The sequence below is a fragment of the Barbus barbus genome (genome assembly GCF_936440315.1).
Source record: "Barbus barbus genome assembly, chromosome: 18".
Taxonomy (NCBI): domain Eukaryota; kingdom Metazoa; phylum Chordata; class Actinopteri; order Cypriniformes; family Cyprinidae; genus Barbus; species Barbus barbus.
Genome location: NC_136746.1, coordinates 17,695,855 through 17,711,480, shown reverse-complemented (window position 1 = coordinate 17,711,480; position 15,626 = coordinate 17,695,855). Strand labels below are relative to the sequence as shown.

The 15,626-nt window shown below is 36.9% G+C and overlaps 2 protein-coding genes across 2 annotated transcripts; both read right to left on the bottom strand.

The window, feature by feature from the left end:
* Positions 1-253: 253 nt before the first annotated feature.
* Positions 254-7,209, bottom strand: LOC306883916 (elongation factor 1-alpha 1). Its single transcript, XM_079439442.1, has 8 exons — positions 7,118-7,209; positions 5,398-5,581; positions 5,139-5,318; positions 4,752-5,048; positions 4,067-4,217; positions 3,702-3,958; positions 3,382-3,616; positions 254-1,071 (listed from the first exon to the last, which is right to left on the bottom strand). Exons 2-8 carry the CDS (start codon positions 5,539-5,541, stop codon positions 947-949), a joined length of 1,389 nt encoding a protein of 462 aa, XP_079295568.1. The 5' UTR covers positions 5,542-5,581; positions 7,118-7,209; the 3' UTR covers positions 254-946.
* Positions 7,210-7,302: 93 nt separating this feature from the next.
* On the bottom strand, positions 7,303-15,119 carry LOC306883847 (sialin-like). The gene is made up of 11 exons (XM_079439336.1): positions 14,973-15,119; positions 11,157-11,344; positions 10,546-10,779; positions 10,318-10,405; positions 10,150-10,236; positions 9,891-10,009; positions 9,604-9,765; positions 9,219-9,351; positions 8,950-9,097; positions 8,704-8,794; positions 7,303-8,463 (listed from the first exon to the last, which is right to left on the bottom strand). Exons 1-11 carry the CDS (start codon positions 15,058-15,060, stop codon positions 8,332-8,334), a joined length of 1,470 nt encoding a protein of 489 aa, XP_079295462.1. The 5' UTR covers positions 15,061-15,119; the 3' UTR covers positions 7,303-8,331.
* Between the last annotated feature and the right edge of the window lie 507 nt (positions 15,120-15,626).

The following is a 15,626-nucleotide window of genomic DNA, read 5'->3' as shown; positions in this document are numbered from 1 at the left end:
AACTCTTGTGTAACCGCCTATAAGAAGTCCAAGCTGTGTAAAAGACTAAGAACTTATTGATAAATAGTTTGCAAGATAGCAAAGTATGATCTATTCTAAGCTATTTTTAGACTTGGTCACGTTGAAGTCTAAGCTCATAATACAGTAGCTACTGTTAATTTTCAAACTCCAAAGGTAAAAGATCAAAGACACACCTGTATGGCTTTTATGTAGTGTGTTGTTTGGGAGTGAAATGAACACAAACACAGTTATTATGGTTGAGACATCTTTAATATGACATGAAAGCTTTTATTTTTTGTAATAAGGTGCTGTAGCTAATTAAAGCCAATTAAAGTCAACAAGTGCTTGTGCAGGGTTAGCCTACGCCAGTCAAAGTGCTAAACATAAAGCTGTCAGTGCACCAAAGATTGCATGAGCCCAGACACGGGCTGATTAAGAGCTTCATTTTAGTTAGGTTTTCATTGTTCTGCAAAGCTAAACATAAAGGTTCTCAATGTTTACTAAATAGTGTCGTTTAAGTAGCTCACCACAAGTGGATACTGAACACATGGAATTTTGCAAACAAGCACTAAAACAAGCGAAGACAACATTGTGAGAACCAGGCTAAAACTGCACTCCAGAGCAGGAGAGGTCAAACCTCTCAAGATTTTAAAAATCACATATGGTTTGAACAGCTATCATCGAAGAGAAGAGCACAACTATAAAAACACTATTAAATAAGTTCAATGGTGTGGATGAAAGACTTACAGTACGAGTCAACATATAAATTAATGTTATCTAAAGGACTGCTTTTGTTAGTAATTTTTTTCCTTCTGATACTTTTACGATGCATTGGAACTATTAAGCAGTCTCTGACTATAGAACCTAAGCAGCCAATAGGATAGAAGAGCTGGATGACCTCTGATTTTCCATATGTGTCTCTGGAGTTGGCAGTCAAACACAACATTCATTTGGCCTTCTGGGCTTTCTGAGCGGATTTTGTGACCTTTCCGCTCGTCGCAGTCTTTTTCTCCACTCCTTTAATCACTCCCACTGCAACGGTCTGACGCATGTCACGCACAGCAAAACGACCTGCAAACCAAAAAAAGAATCTAAGCAGGTCATCTGTGTTCATTATCTCTATCATCCTAACACTGATTGTGAAAAGCCTCCTGGCATGCCATATCTTTAATAAAAACTGTTGGTACGAAATGGAAATTCATTTATTTGTAAAAGTGTGTTATCTACAGAGGTGGGTAGTAACGAGTTACATTTACTTCGTTACATTTACTTGAGTAAATTTTTTTGGGTAACTAATACTTTTAGAGTATATTTAAAAATGGGTACTTTTACTCTTACTCGAGTACATTTTTTGTGAAAAAACGGTACTTTTACTTAGTTACTGTGGGCGACGCTCCTCTCGTTACTTTATCTTATTGCAATACGTAATAATAAAGTAAAAAATGCTTCAGTTTATTCCAAACGCGCCGTCTACTTTTCTCTGGGCAATGAACGATGCCCATTCGCGAATGATTCATTCTTTTGAGTTAATTCTGTTCGAAGGCTCGAACAAACCTGTTGGCAAACCAGTGAATCGGTTCGTGAATCAGTTTGAATGATTCGTTCAGTGTCGTCTGAAGCGGTTCTCACTCAGATAACAGAAAGTTTAAGAACATCAAGAGCGATGAAGACGTGGCTTTGGATCTACAGTCAGGTGAAAGCAAATCTGAAAAGGCTATGGTTTGCTAGCTATGAAGATCTTTATTAGATGAACAGTGCTGTCGGTTCCACAGGTATAGATTCGATTGCACTGACTACACGATACCACTATGACATTACCAGTTAGTTATAAATGTACCTTATACATTAAATACAATCTAGAATTAATTCATTAAATAAGCTGTCACAGAGTATGAAATGAACACCCGCCAAACCCGCATTAGTTCCAGGAGGAATGCCTTTGCTTAGACATAATTAATATTGATATTTTCACAATATTTACGCTTGCAGAAATAAAAGCTACATTTGTTTACGTTTTGCGGAACAGACGGAAGAAGATCCATCATATGCATTTATTTCGTTATGTTCAGATGTTCTGTAGCGGTCTTGTGAGGAGATTTCTCTCTTCTCCGTGTCAGAGGTTATATACATATATAAATAATACATAATTTATAATTAATTAATATACTTTAAAATATAATTTAATTCAGTGATGCAAATCTGAACATTTATCAGCTGTTACTCCAGTTTTCAGAGTCATATGATCCTTCAGCAATTATTCTAATATATTGATTTATTATCAGTGTTGTTGTTGAAAAAAACAGCATATGCTAGTTAGGTATGTTTTGAAGCTGGGATGCTGGTTTATGCTGGTCATGTGCTGGTCTTAAGCTGGTCGGACCATTAAACCAGCTCAAACCAGCATCCCATGCTTCAAAACATACCTATGCCAGCATATGCTGTTTTTTTCAACAGGGATTTGCAGTTTCTTTTGGAACGTGACATTTTGTTAAGGATTTTTTTTTTTATGAATAGAAGGTTAAAAGAACAGCATTGATAATAAATCAACATATTGGAATGATTTCTGAAGGATTATGTGACGCTGAAGACTGGCGTAAAGGCTAATAAAAATTAAGATTTGCGTCACTGAAATAATTTACATTAAAAAATAAAATAAAATAAAATATATATATATAATGTGTGTGTGTGTGTGTGTGTGTGTAAATTGTATCTAAATATCTATATATCTAAATAAAAATAGACTATATTCAGTATATGATCCAAAGTAACTAGTAACTAACTACTTGAGTAGTTTTTTTTATCTGATACGTTTTTACTCTTACTCAAGTAACTATTCAGACTATTACTTTTACTTGAGTAAATATTTCTACAAGTACTTTTACTTTTACTTGAGTACAGGTTTTGGCTGCTCTACCCACCTCTGTTTATCTAAATGCATTTTTTGGTCTTTTTTTAAAAATAAAAATGTTATAAAACAATATTTTGGGGAAAAGGCAGACATCTCTGTATGCCGGACGTCTCCAATCATTTAATCTGCTGAAACCCTACCTATGTTTTAAAATTTTTTTTTTGCAATTGTCCATTTCATTACCTATCATTGCCTCTATCAAACTAACAACAACAACAAAAAAGTAAGTCATCGGTTTGGAGGTAAATAATAGAGAACAATTTTCATTTTTGAAGGTATAACATTTTTGAGTGAACTATAACAATTGTTTTCTTAATTGTTTGGCATGGCTTTTAGATGTTCATAAAAGAGGAATGACAAACTATCAAGAAACAATACTTAATGAATTTAACTTCAGTTATCGTAACTTTAATAAAAAATGAGCAATGTAGTATTTTGCTCTTGGGATGGGATGTTGTTGGGATAGCACTTACCCAGCGGAGGATACTCTGAAAAGCTCTCCACACACATGGGCTTCCCAGGGATCATATCGACGATGGCTGCATCTCCTGACTTGAGGCTCTTAGGGTTGTCCTCAAGCTTCTTGCCAGAACGACGATCGATCTTCTCCTTCAGCTCTGCGAACTTGCAGGCGATGTGTGCAGTGTGGCAATCCAGAACAGGGGCGTAGCCAGCACTGATTTGCCCTGGGTGGTTCAAGATGATCACCTGATGGGAAAGAATGAGGCTTGTAATGACTGCTCAGGTTTGCCGAAGTGAGTAGTGAGTGAGAACAGAAGTTAATTGAGCTTACTTGAGCAGTGAAGGTGGCAGCCTCCTGAGGTGGGTCATTTTTGCTGTCTCCAGCGACATTGCCACGACGGATGTCCTTGACAGAGACATTCTTAACATTAAAGCCAACGTTGTCCCCGGGCAAGGCCTCTAAAAGAGCCTCGTGATGCATCTCCACAGACTTGACTTCAGTTGTCACATTGACAGGGGCAAAGGTCACCACCATACCTGGCTTCAAAAGGCCAGTCTCCACACGGCCCACAGGAACAGTTCCAATTCCTAGTCAAAACATTGCACTTAATTCAGCTCTGCTGACAGAATAATGCCTAGCCATCTTTCAGGCAAAAACAAGTAAAATTGAGTAACAAAGTTTGTACAAATTAAAACCTCCAATCTTGTAGACGTCCTGAAGAGGCAGGCGGAGGGGTTTGTCAGTTGGACGTGTTGGAGGCTGAATTGCGTCCAGAGCCTCCAGTAGGGTGGTCCCAGATGCATTTCCCTCTTTCCGGGTAATCTTCCAACCTTTGAACCAAGTCATCTAAAGTAAAGACAAAGAAACCTAATGAAGATGCTGATTGGGATCAACCTGCTGGGATGCCATTTTGCTTAAATATAAAGTATTCATATTCACTGAAGAATTTCCTATGACATATAGAAACTAGAGCTGTAGAGCGATTTGGGGGAAAAATATAATTGTGATTTTTCTAAAAAAAAAAAAAAGTTTTGATTGCCAGAAAACCACCCCTTAAAGCTTCTCTTTTGTTGTTCATATAAGTTTTTAATTGCAAATTTGGGAAGATGATTAGCATGCAGCATTCCCAAATGCATATTATAAGCAACCCAAACAACATTTGTGTGGAGTAGCATTTACTGCAAACCAAACCGCTGAGACACTGAAAACACTGGACTGTTAATGAACACAGTGCTGCATTTCACTCTGAAACATGCAGTGCATATTTTTATTTAATTAAGTCTGATAATTGCACTGAGCCACATCAAAGCCATTACCGTTTTATTTTCATTAATTGTGCAGCCCTAATGGAGACAATACTTTACTTCCCATCATACTTACATTGGGACTGGCCTCAAGCATGTTATCTCCATTCCAGCCAGAGATGGGCACAAATGCCACTGTGTCAGGATTATAGCCGATCTTCTTGATATAGGTGCTGACTTCCTTCACAATTTCCTCATAACGCTTCTGGCTGTAACTGGGTTCAGTGGAATCCATCTTGTTGACACCCACAATCAGCTGCTTCACACCCAATGTGTAGGCCAGAAGAGCATGCTCTCTGGTCTGGCCGTTCTTCGAGATACCAGCCTCAAACTCTCCAACACCTGCCGCCACAATCAGCACGGCACAGTCTGCCTGAGGGTCAGAGTAAAAGTTAGGGATTATGATTTTTTTCTATATAAATAGCAGCTACTAAAATATGTGTGTGCCTGTTAAGTTCCTAACCTGTGAGGTTCCAGTGATCATGTTTTTGATGAAGTCCCTGTGTCCTGGAGCATCAATAATGGTGACATAGTATCTGCTGGTCTCAAACTTCCACAGGGAGATGTCAATGGTGATTCCTCTCTCTCTTTCTGCTTTAAGCTTGTCCAACACCCAGGCGTACTTGAAAGAGCCCTTTCCCATCTATGAGTGATGCACATAACAGCTTGAAATAGTTGTTAATCATGTGTTAGTTTAAATGTTGCCAATATTGCCATCATACCTCTGCAGCCTCTTTCTCAAACTTCTCAATTGTTCGCTTGTCAATCCCACCACACTTGTAGATGAGGTGGCCAGTTGTAGTGGATTTTCCAGAGTCCACATGGCCAATGACCACAATGTTGATGTGGAGCTTCTCTTTTCCCATGCCTGACGGCTTTATTTAAAGTGCCAATGTAACTGTAAATCTTTACACAGACAGCAAACAGTCAGGGTGCAAATTCTATTGAAGACAAACTAAGTTAGACACATGTTCCATAGCTAGAGGATGATTTTCATCCAATTTAAAACACTAATTCTATGAATTTAAGAAGTGGCCTTTTAAACACATGCACTGTTTGTCAGTAGATCTCATGATACAGTATACAATATAGTAGTACACCACCAAATGAAAATTCTTAGATTTATTCAATGTCTTCCCAAGCCTGTATGACTTTCCTTCTGTGAAATATTAAAGGAGAAATTTGAAGAATATTCTGGTCATTCTTTTCCACTGAATAAAAATGGATGGTGACTGAGGATGTAAGGCCTCATAAAGGATGTAAAATCATCATGGACAAGACCGACCTGCACATTCTTCAAAAGTTCTCCTTTTCTGTTCTGCTAAAGAAAGTAAACCACACAGGACATCCGCTTGAACAATGACAGAAATCTCTTTTTTGGTGCAGTAATCTGTAATTCTCTTAGAATGACCTATACAATACCAGCTCAGCAACATCTATGGCTCGTTGCGACTGCAGAATTTAAATTCTTATCATTTGAATTTCACTCATTGGATACCGAAAGAAAGGCAGACAAAGAAATTTGTTTAACAAATATGGTATTCACTACGCCATCTTTTTTCAGCCTTCAGACCAGGTTTAAGTTTATCCTTGCAGGCTGTTTAGGCTTCTAGTTCTGCCAAATAACCAGCAACGCTTTAACAGACTGGGTATGCCTTTCTTCATGCCTGGTACATCTTTGTACTGCAGACCTCCATTTTGTAAAGATTTGCCTACTGATTTAAAAGACTGGCAGCCATTTGTGAGCTATTCATGTATCTGATATTGTGATAAGAAGAAAAAATATTGGAACAGCTGGTTAAGCTATAATTCATATTCCATTCTAAAGTATAGTGCATTATGGTTTGGCTGCATCATGAACCCAAAGTGTATGATTATTGCATCAGCATCATTTCCAAGGAGCTGTAAGCTGTTCCAATGAATAATTCGTCAGGGACAGAATTCCAAGACAGTCCTTAAAGCAAGAGCCGGGCTGCCATTAGTGTAAGGAAGCTAATTCCCAGCTTAACTTCAGAGGTTAACAGAAGGGCTATTCTTGTTAAGGTTACTTAATACAGACGCATTCTTTAAAAAAGGGCTTTCAATTTTTCCTCTGTCGCATCAGCCTGACATTACTTCAGAAAGCTATTCCTTTCCGTGTTAATTTGCTCTAAAACATTGCAAAATGAGTCGTCTAAGAACAGCAGGCGACAGAGATCATTCAGATGTCTAGGGGATTTAATAGTGCAATCCCTTCCCCTGCAGCTGCCGCCATGTTCTCACATTCTCAGCCTGTCTCTAGCGCAATGTCGAATACAAGCATCAGTAAGGTCTATTACAAGCGACAACTATATAGAAAACACAAATATCGACAGAAGTTCTTCATTTATGATTACACACTCGTTTGCTGGGTTTCTTTTTAAATACGCAGATAAAGATGCGTGTGAATGTGCGGTACTGTACCTGCGCGTGCGCTCGGGATACTGGAACGGTGCTGAAGAGGCTGAGCGGCGCGTCTGATCCAGTTATAATACAGACCCGACGAAAGCGACTGTGCATGCGCAGACTCTACATCAGTCACTGAGGATGCTTGAGGTCAGACTGCTATTGTAAAGAACTGGTTAAATCATTTAGAATTAACGGACGAGAAAGGAAAAACGTTAATGAGTTTATTCTGTGGAGGCATTAGCTTTAAACGTGTCAGGTGCACAAAGTGCTGCAATGGTTATAAAGGTGACACAAATCGATGAAAATGTTGGTCTCAAACAGATTTCTTAAAAAAAAGGTCTTTAAGCAGAATTGATCATTCTAACAGTTTGATTAGATATAGGCTATAAGTATTTGACAGGTGATGAAGCATGTATTGTAGCATCTTGACAATTGACAGATTATGCAACATACAGATTTATTCTTTTTTTTTTTCCACTTAGTAACAATTGCACAAAACAGAAAGAAATAAAAATGTAAACATAAATCAGTTATAGTGTACAAAAAGGCTAAAATGTAACAACCAGACATGATTTCACCAATAATCTCCCTTAAGGCCTCTTGCTTCAGTATGGGCAAGGCATGTTGTGATAATCATAGGCCTACAAGAAGGCATATTTCATAGGGACGTTAATCGCAAAAGATTCCAATTCCTTAACGATTACGATACTTTAGTTTTCAACAGAACAGATTTAACAAATCAGAAATAGAATTGATATAGTTCTTACTACTGTGTTAACAGCTATGGGTCTCATGAGCTTTATACTTAAAACCAATTCACAAGTTAACTAGTGGTTCTGTAAGTGAGTCAGATTCATTTGGTAACCACTCTGATTCACACAGGTTTTTCATTCACTAAACAGACTTGATTCACAAGTGTGAATTGGACTACACTGGTAGTGTGATCAAAACGTTGATCTCCTTATGACTGAATTCATGTTTTATCTTTCCTTCATTTATCACACCTTTGTTTGAATTTTTTTTTTTTTAATTCTCTGAAAAAGCTACTGACATGTATAACAAATACAGACATTATCAATAAAAAAAATACCAAAAGTCATTGTGTTTACGATTAAAAAACAACAACATTAGATTTTGCAAACCATATGCAACTACTGCTAAGATCCCTATAGAATTTACAAGAGGTACGTCCCTTTGGCCTTTTGGAAATGGCTAACAGTAGACGTGTTTCACTGGATGTGTATTCTCTGGACAGCCCAAGGCTGGACTGTGCCCTTGCCAAATATTGTGAAGAAAACAGCTCCAAATATATTGATCGCTGCAGAGATGTAGAAGACAATTTGCCACTCTGGAATGGTGTTCTAGATTAAAACAAAATGTTTAAGCATTTGTTACTTCATCACAAATGTGAAAAATAGTTTTCTCTTGAAACATTTAATGTTTGCATTTATGCATAACAAACTATGACAGGCATAGTATTAAAATAACTTTCTTACAGCACTTTTCTTAGTTTTTGCAGCACGTCACAATGTAATGCAGTCATTGCATAAAAAGATCAAATATTTTACATTTATATATAAATGCAATAAATTGTAACTTACAGATTTGGTCAGAGATCTTGCTATTACAGGGCCCACCATACCAGGTATAGTGGCAAATGAGTTTGTGATCCCAAGCAATATCCCAGCATATCTGAGAAGAAAAAATAAATAAAATAATAATAAAATATGAAAATGAAGGGGTATCCATGATCCAGCGATAATTAACTTGTGACATGGATTTCATGCATGTACAGTTGTTCTAAACCATAAATAATATATGATTGCCAATAAAAAGCCTTGTCTTACGAGGGAGCAATGTCCAAATGGTTGATGTTAAAGCCAGAGGCCGAAATGCCCCCTAGAGAGGAGGAGATGGAGAGGAAGGCTACAGCCAAGACATAGTTACATCCAGTGTAGCCAGCAGCCACCAGGAAGACGGCTGGTCCCACCATTCCTGGACACATTCAAAACAGACACTGATTTATTATCATTAACAGACTTCACATCACCAGTTCAATCATCCCATCAACACATTTTCAAATGTATTGTTTAGCATAAATCTATGAATGTCTTACCTACTATAGTGAATGCCTTACGCACAATTACAGTGCGGATAAGATATCTCTCTCTCAGGAGGTCTGCCAGCTGTCCACCCACCAAAGCCAGCAACCAACAACCAAGGTAGGGCAGAGCTGAGAGCATTCCATTCTGAGAATGACACAGTGAGCTCACACTTACTAAAACGGCAAACAGGACTTTTGATGAGAGGCAATTTTTAGTTAACCTGTTCTTATATTAAATACACTACTGTTCAAAAGTTTGGGGTAAGTACTATTTTTTTTTTTTTTTTTAAGAAATTAATACTTTTATTCAGCAATTATGCAATAAATAAATACACATTCTTCTGATTATTTAAAAAAAAAAAAAAAAAAAGATTTGTCAGCCCTGCTTTGCCCTCACCTGCTGGATGCTGAATCCGAGTATATCATTCATGTATGTGGGTAAGAGCGTCAGCAGAGTGTAAAATGTCCAGTTGTAAGAGAAGTGCGCCACAACTACAGCCCATAATGGCATAGATTTGAGGATTGATGTCCATGGGATGTAATCTGTGGTCGGGGATAGCTGGAGCAGAAAATGGCACATTTTAATACAAACAAACAATTAAAGAGTCAACCATTATCTGGTTTGAGAATAAAGAAATCATCTTAAAGACAGACACTGTATGAGATTACTGTAACGTTGCCTACTTCATTTTTTAAAGATGCCATTATGTAAGTCTTCTCAGCCTCCGTTATCCTTTTGTGTGAGCTAGGACTGTTACTGACAAAGGAAACCCAAAGGAAAAACCAAACAAGTCCAACAGCTCCTATGATTTGTGAAGAAATCAGATAAAGTGTGCATTTAGAATGTATTAAGACACAAGCCTGTGGAAGAATCTTTAGCGTTACATTTTATGCTGATTGTGCACACAGTTCACCTTTAAATGTGTATTATAATGAAACCTACCAAATATATAAAAGACGTACGTCCAGTCTAGGTAAAAGCATATCTGGCCAGACAGAGGAAGAGCCACTACAGTTCCCAGCTGAGCACCTGTAAAAAAAAAGGAAAAAGAAATAATAGTACAAATACACAAAAACTTGAGTAGACTGTTACAAAATCAAAGCAGGGTACCCGTGTAAGAGATCGTGAGCAGTCGACTTCTCTCCAGAGGTGGTGCCCATGATGCCCACATTGTATGCATAGCAGGATATGACACTCCCTGGATGCACAAGAATGAGTCTTTTTAAGACTTTTAATTTCCAAAATGAATATGACAACAATGAAACATTGACTTTCGAACTAGAAGAACAGAAGTAGAAGTACTAAATCCATATTGTAGGGAATGAGTTTTGAGGTTACCTCCCCAATGCCTTCCAACACCCTGACAGCGATGAGGTAACCAGGTCCCAGATCAGCGGCTACTGGAGTCAGCAAGGTGAAGATTACAGTGCAAAGGATGCCGATACCAAAGAGCCACTTGGCACCATACTTGCGTGCCAAGTAGCCACCTGGTATCTGAGTAAGTATATACCCATAGAAAAAAGAGCCCAGGATCCATCCCTGAGTCTCTGAATCCCAGTCATACACATTGGCCTGTGGAGACATTGAACTAAATATGAACACTTCCAAGATCTCATGCTTGGAATAAATTCTTCAAAATGTGCATTGTACTTAAAAAAAAAAAACTTTTTTTTTTTTCCACACAGCACACCTTTCTTTTCATGTCAAAATGAGAGTTTGAGAAATATGTGACATTGTTAAAAAGTATTTATTTAAATTTGAAACATTTTTAAAATAAAGAAATTTGACAAATTAATCATACGGAAATGCAAAAAAATAATGCATATGCACCTTAAAAATATTGATTTAAAAATACATTTGAAATATTTAACTTACAATAATTATTATTAAATAATAAAATAAGAGGAGTTTGCATATAATATGTGAGACCATAAAGTAGATGCTCTTACAGTGTGATTGTGTTTGGGCACAGGGATGCTGTGATGAGGGCAAACGGAGGAACTGTTGTTGGGCCTGGAACTGTTTTTCAGCATGTCCACCATTGCAACACTAAGGTTCACCCTGAGGGCATACGCCACAAAGAAGCCATAACAGGACAAGAAGGCCAACCCGTATCGTGAGGAGCAGCAAGCGGGAGCTGGAAGAACAAACAGATGAAACCATTGTCAAACAGTGGTTAAAGGATTCTCCCAAAAATGTACTCACACTCATGTTGTTCCAAACCTGTATGACTTTTTGCCCCTGAGCTGTGAATACAAATTGTCACCTGAATGCTCTGAATTATGACAAAAAGACTCTTACATTTTTTTCATTCAAATCATTTTTAAGAATGGTTCCTTATTGAACTACAAGTTATGATTTTGTTTGACAGATCCCTAAATACCTGACACGTAATACCTGAAATTACTGACACGTTCATAAAACATATATTACATTTTTGAAATAGTAGTAATAATAATATTAATAATAAATTATTCATTGTAACAAAACATTAGGACATTTGATATTAACATATTGTGATTTTACAGTTGTAACAAGAGTAACTATAGTATTAGGTCGCAAATAGTTATCACGGTACATTTTTAGTAGGGGTGGGAATCTTCAGGCACTTCACGATCCGACTCCGATTCTGGGAGTCACGATCCGATTCCAAAACATTTTCCCCCCAATTAATTCTTCTGCTGTGCAAATACAACTTTACATCTTAACCAAAATTTGAGTTTCTATGCTTTTTGTTTATAGTTGGAATCTCTGTGTGTCGGTACTGCCATCTTAAAAGTAGGGGTGTGAGTCTTTGGTTTCACGATTCAATTCAGCTACGATTATCATTATCAACTTATCGTGATCATGCCACATTCTCAGTTTTCAATACTACTCTGTACGGTACATGGCAACATTTTCATATAAAGTTTAAATCAAATTTATTTTGTGCAAAATTTACTTTAGTTTTTATTATATAAGCAGGCTACTTTTTAAAACAATTACTTATTTAAAATAAGTGTTCTTTAAGTATCCGAAAGTTTACAGACAATAGTAAGGCTATGGGTTTTTCTTTTTTTCCTCAACATTATTGCCGTTTGATTACTGATGAGATCATAGACAGTAGCAGCTTTAACGGGCTCCATTTAGACTAATGCACAGATCTATTTCCATATATCAGATGTTTGTCCTGCTCTGAAAACATAACTGACTGTGTGTACATCAATTTGGTATAAATGTATTCGAAAATGCAAGTGCATTTAACTGCAGCCTCAATCGAGCTTCAGGACAAACAAACACAAAGCGCACGTGAAAGTCTAATAGTAGGCTACTGCATACCAAACGGTATAAATGAAAGCATATCTAAAGTAAAACACGCGGGGTGGAAGCACACACTAAAATTTAGGCCTTAGCCCGGCCCGTGTCCGACAGCTTATCAGAATTACCGGCCCGAGTCCAACCCGAGCCCGTTTACAGAAACGGGATACATAAAATGGCAACACAGTGCATGTATCCCCAGAGTTCAACAGCAACTACCACCAATACAATTAATTACAACTAATAATTCAACCAGTCAGAGTGGTGAGAGAGAGGAGAATATATAGTCTGTGGCAATGGGGAACAGCTAAGGGTGTAATAATGTGTGTCAGGTGAATGGAATCTGGAGAATTGAGTCCGGGAAGATGGGAGATGGCGACCTCTTGTGGTGAGAGGGAGAAGCGCAGGACCCGGACTCATGAGTCATGACATACTGTTCACAGACGCTGCGCGCGACTTGACTGCGAGTTGAGGTAAGATGTAAGCAGCTAAACATGACTAGACAATTCAGCAATATTTGCCAACCGTTTAGTTAAACGACAGACATTCATTTTCAGGAAAGCAAACTACTACTGGCCTTTTCAAAGAAATTTCTCAGATTTTAATGCTGTTACTCGAATCGCCACAATGTAGGCTAGATAATGCAGTTTTCAGCAGACATAAGAGTTAAATCTGCTTTCTTCCGTGATTTCACATGTCTCAATCTCAATCTTACTCTAGAACATTGTAAATCTGAAGACTTTTGCTTTTGAGTGCTGTGCATAGGAAAGTGATTTATATTATAGGCCTAATAAAAATATAATTTGCTTATTAATTCACATGCAGGAGTCTAGTTTATATACACACTGGTGGTTAAAAGTTTTAAATAATTAAGGCTTTTTATTTATTTATTTATTTGAAAGAAGACTGAATTTATTTGATCAAATTCAGTAAAACAATAGCATAATATTATGAAATATTACACTTAAAATAGTGGGTTTCTATTTAGGATGTTTTAAAATGTAATTTATTTCTGTGATTAAAACTGAATTTAGCATCATTACTTCAGTGTCCCTTCAGAAATCATTCTAATGCTGCCTAATTTGCTGCTTTTATTATCAGTTATTATTTGTGATCAATTATTACTAATGGTTTTATTATTGGTATAATGGTTCTCAGTTAAAGAACAGCATTCATTTGAAACAGAAGTACTTTGTAATAAGTGTAAATACCTTTACTGTCACTTTAATCAATTTAATCAAAGTCCCTTTTTGTGTTCTATAATCTGATTAATTCAACATTGTTGAAGAAAAATATTAATTTATATTTTTTAATCTTACCCAAGACTGAATGGTATCACATTTTCCACAAAAAAAAAAATGAAGCAGCACAACAGTTTTAAACATTCATAATAATCAGAAATGTTTCTTGAGTAGCAAATCAGCATACCAGAATGATTTCTGAAGGATCATGTGACTCTGAAGACTGGAGAAATGATGCTAAAAATTCAGCTTGGATCACAACAATCAATTATATTTTACTATATATTCACATAGAAGACACTCACTTTTAATTGTAACATTATATTTCACAGTACAGTTTAATGTATTTTTCATTATCAAAATAATTTGTATACTCTTTTCCACAGTTGGAGCTCTATTCCTTAAAATGATAGATGTCAAGCTCCTGCAAAAGGACAAATACTGTATATGACCAATAGAAATGCAATAGAAAGGCACCATAAAAACGGTCCACATTCTGCACTATTCAAGTCTTCTAGACAATACCGGAGCATCCTGTCATATGGACTGATAATATTGGTATTTAACTTTAGTGATATTAAACTGTCCCTTGCAAAAATTCTTTAAAAGTATTTACTATTTGTCATATACACCAGAAAAGACTAATTATAATGTCAAGAATATGCCACTCATTTATGGTGTGGGGTGTTGTGTTGCGGACCGGGTTTGGGGGGCCGCTCTGTGCCAAAAAGTGCAGGGGCACTTTTTGGCCCCAGTCCACCCCTGGACGCGCCAGAGTGATCACTTGCATTGGAAACATTCCAAAATACGCTAATTTTTGCTCATAAAGGTAAGAGTAATAGGCTACATTGTTCGGAACCCCTCCTACCCCTAATTTTTAGGGCAGTTACCTCCATGACTAACAGACTTCCTCCTTCACGTGACTGCCTGCTTTGAAAGCACATCTGAAAAGGCTCTTGAATTATTTATGTAGACTCATCAAAAGCTGCGACAATTATATCACACTGAACGAAAGAGATGAAGTCTGATTGAATGACTGAGACATCTTATGAATACTAAAAACAAGTAAGGAATTTATTAACATGAGCTGTTCATTTACATATTTATTATTACTTTGTAAGTACTAATATTATGGCACATATGGTAACGTTACCAGCGCATTATTACGTGGCATGTTGTAAATATGCATAAATACATAATAGGTATTCATAGTTAATGTCCTGCTACCTTTCTGAAGGTCTCCGGTGTCTTTCCGGCGTAGTAAAGGCTGGGCATGATCTTCAGTTTCTGAGTCTGACGCTGAATGCTCCATCATCTTGAGCGGCTCGGCTGCTCTCCATTCGCCTGACCAGAAGCACAATAACAACACGCTCCGAATGCGGAAGCGGAACCCGTGGTTCACCGTCGGCAAAAGAACACATACCATAATAAAAGTCCCGTCGTCTCCAGATTATATAACAAAATAATAATAATAATAAAAAAAACAACAACAACAATATTTGTCTAAATGTTTTAAAGGTCAAAACATGTAAAACAAAGTGCAAGAATATAGAATAATATACAAGATTAAGAATTTTAATACAAATCCTCTTAAATATTTCTTAATGTGGCCGGTTTTTTTAAAACTATGATTGTTCATGGTTTAATCAACGACAGACTTTTTTTTTTAAAGATCCATTTACAAACAGAGTTTGCTTTTTCTACTTTGTGAACTTTCTATATTATTGCAATATTTATCCACTAAGAGGAGCTAAAGTAGTACAGCAGTCCATGATTTAAGGAAATTCGAATGCAGTCAGGATTCAATTCTCTTTTAAGATCTTCATTAGCATTATTATGTATTAAAATAGATATTTTTCTAGTATTTTAATTTCACAATTA

Coding starts and splice junctions, on each gene's coding strand:
- LOC306883916 (XM_079439442.1), bottom strand. CDS start 5,541: ATGGGAAAAGAGAAGCTCCACATCAACATTGTGGTCATTGGCCATGTG. Junction 4,218..4,751: donor TGCTTGAGGCCAGTCCCAAT/GTAAGTATGATG, acceptor TCTTTACTTTAG/ATGACTTGGTTCAAAGGTTG. Junction 3,617..3,701: donor CTGCCACCTTCACTGCTCAA/GTAAGCTCAATT, acceptor CTTTCCCATCAG/GTGATCATCTTGAACCACCC.
- LOC306883847 (XM_079439336.1), bottom strand. CDS start 15,060: ATGATGGAGCATTCAGCGTCAGACTCAGAAACTGAAGATCATGCCCAG. Junction 9,098..9,218: donor TAAGGCATTCACTATAGTAG/GTAAGACATTCA, acceptor GAATGTGTCCAG/GAATGGTGGGACCAGCCGTC. Junction 8,795..8,949: donor CATTTGGACATTGCTCCCTC/GTAAGACAAGGC, acceptor TTTTCTTCTCAG/ATATGCTGGGATATTGCTTG.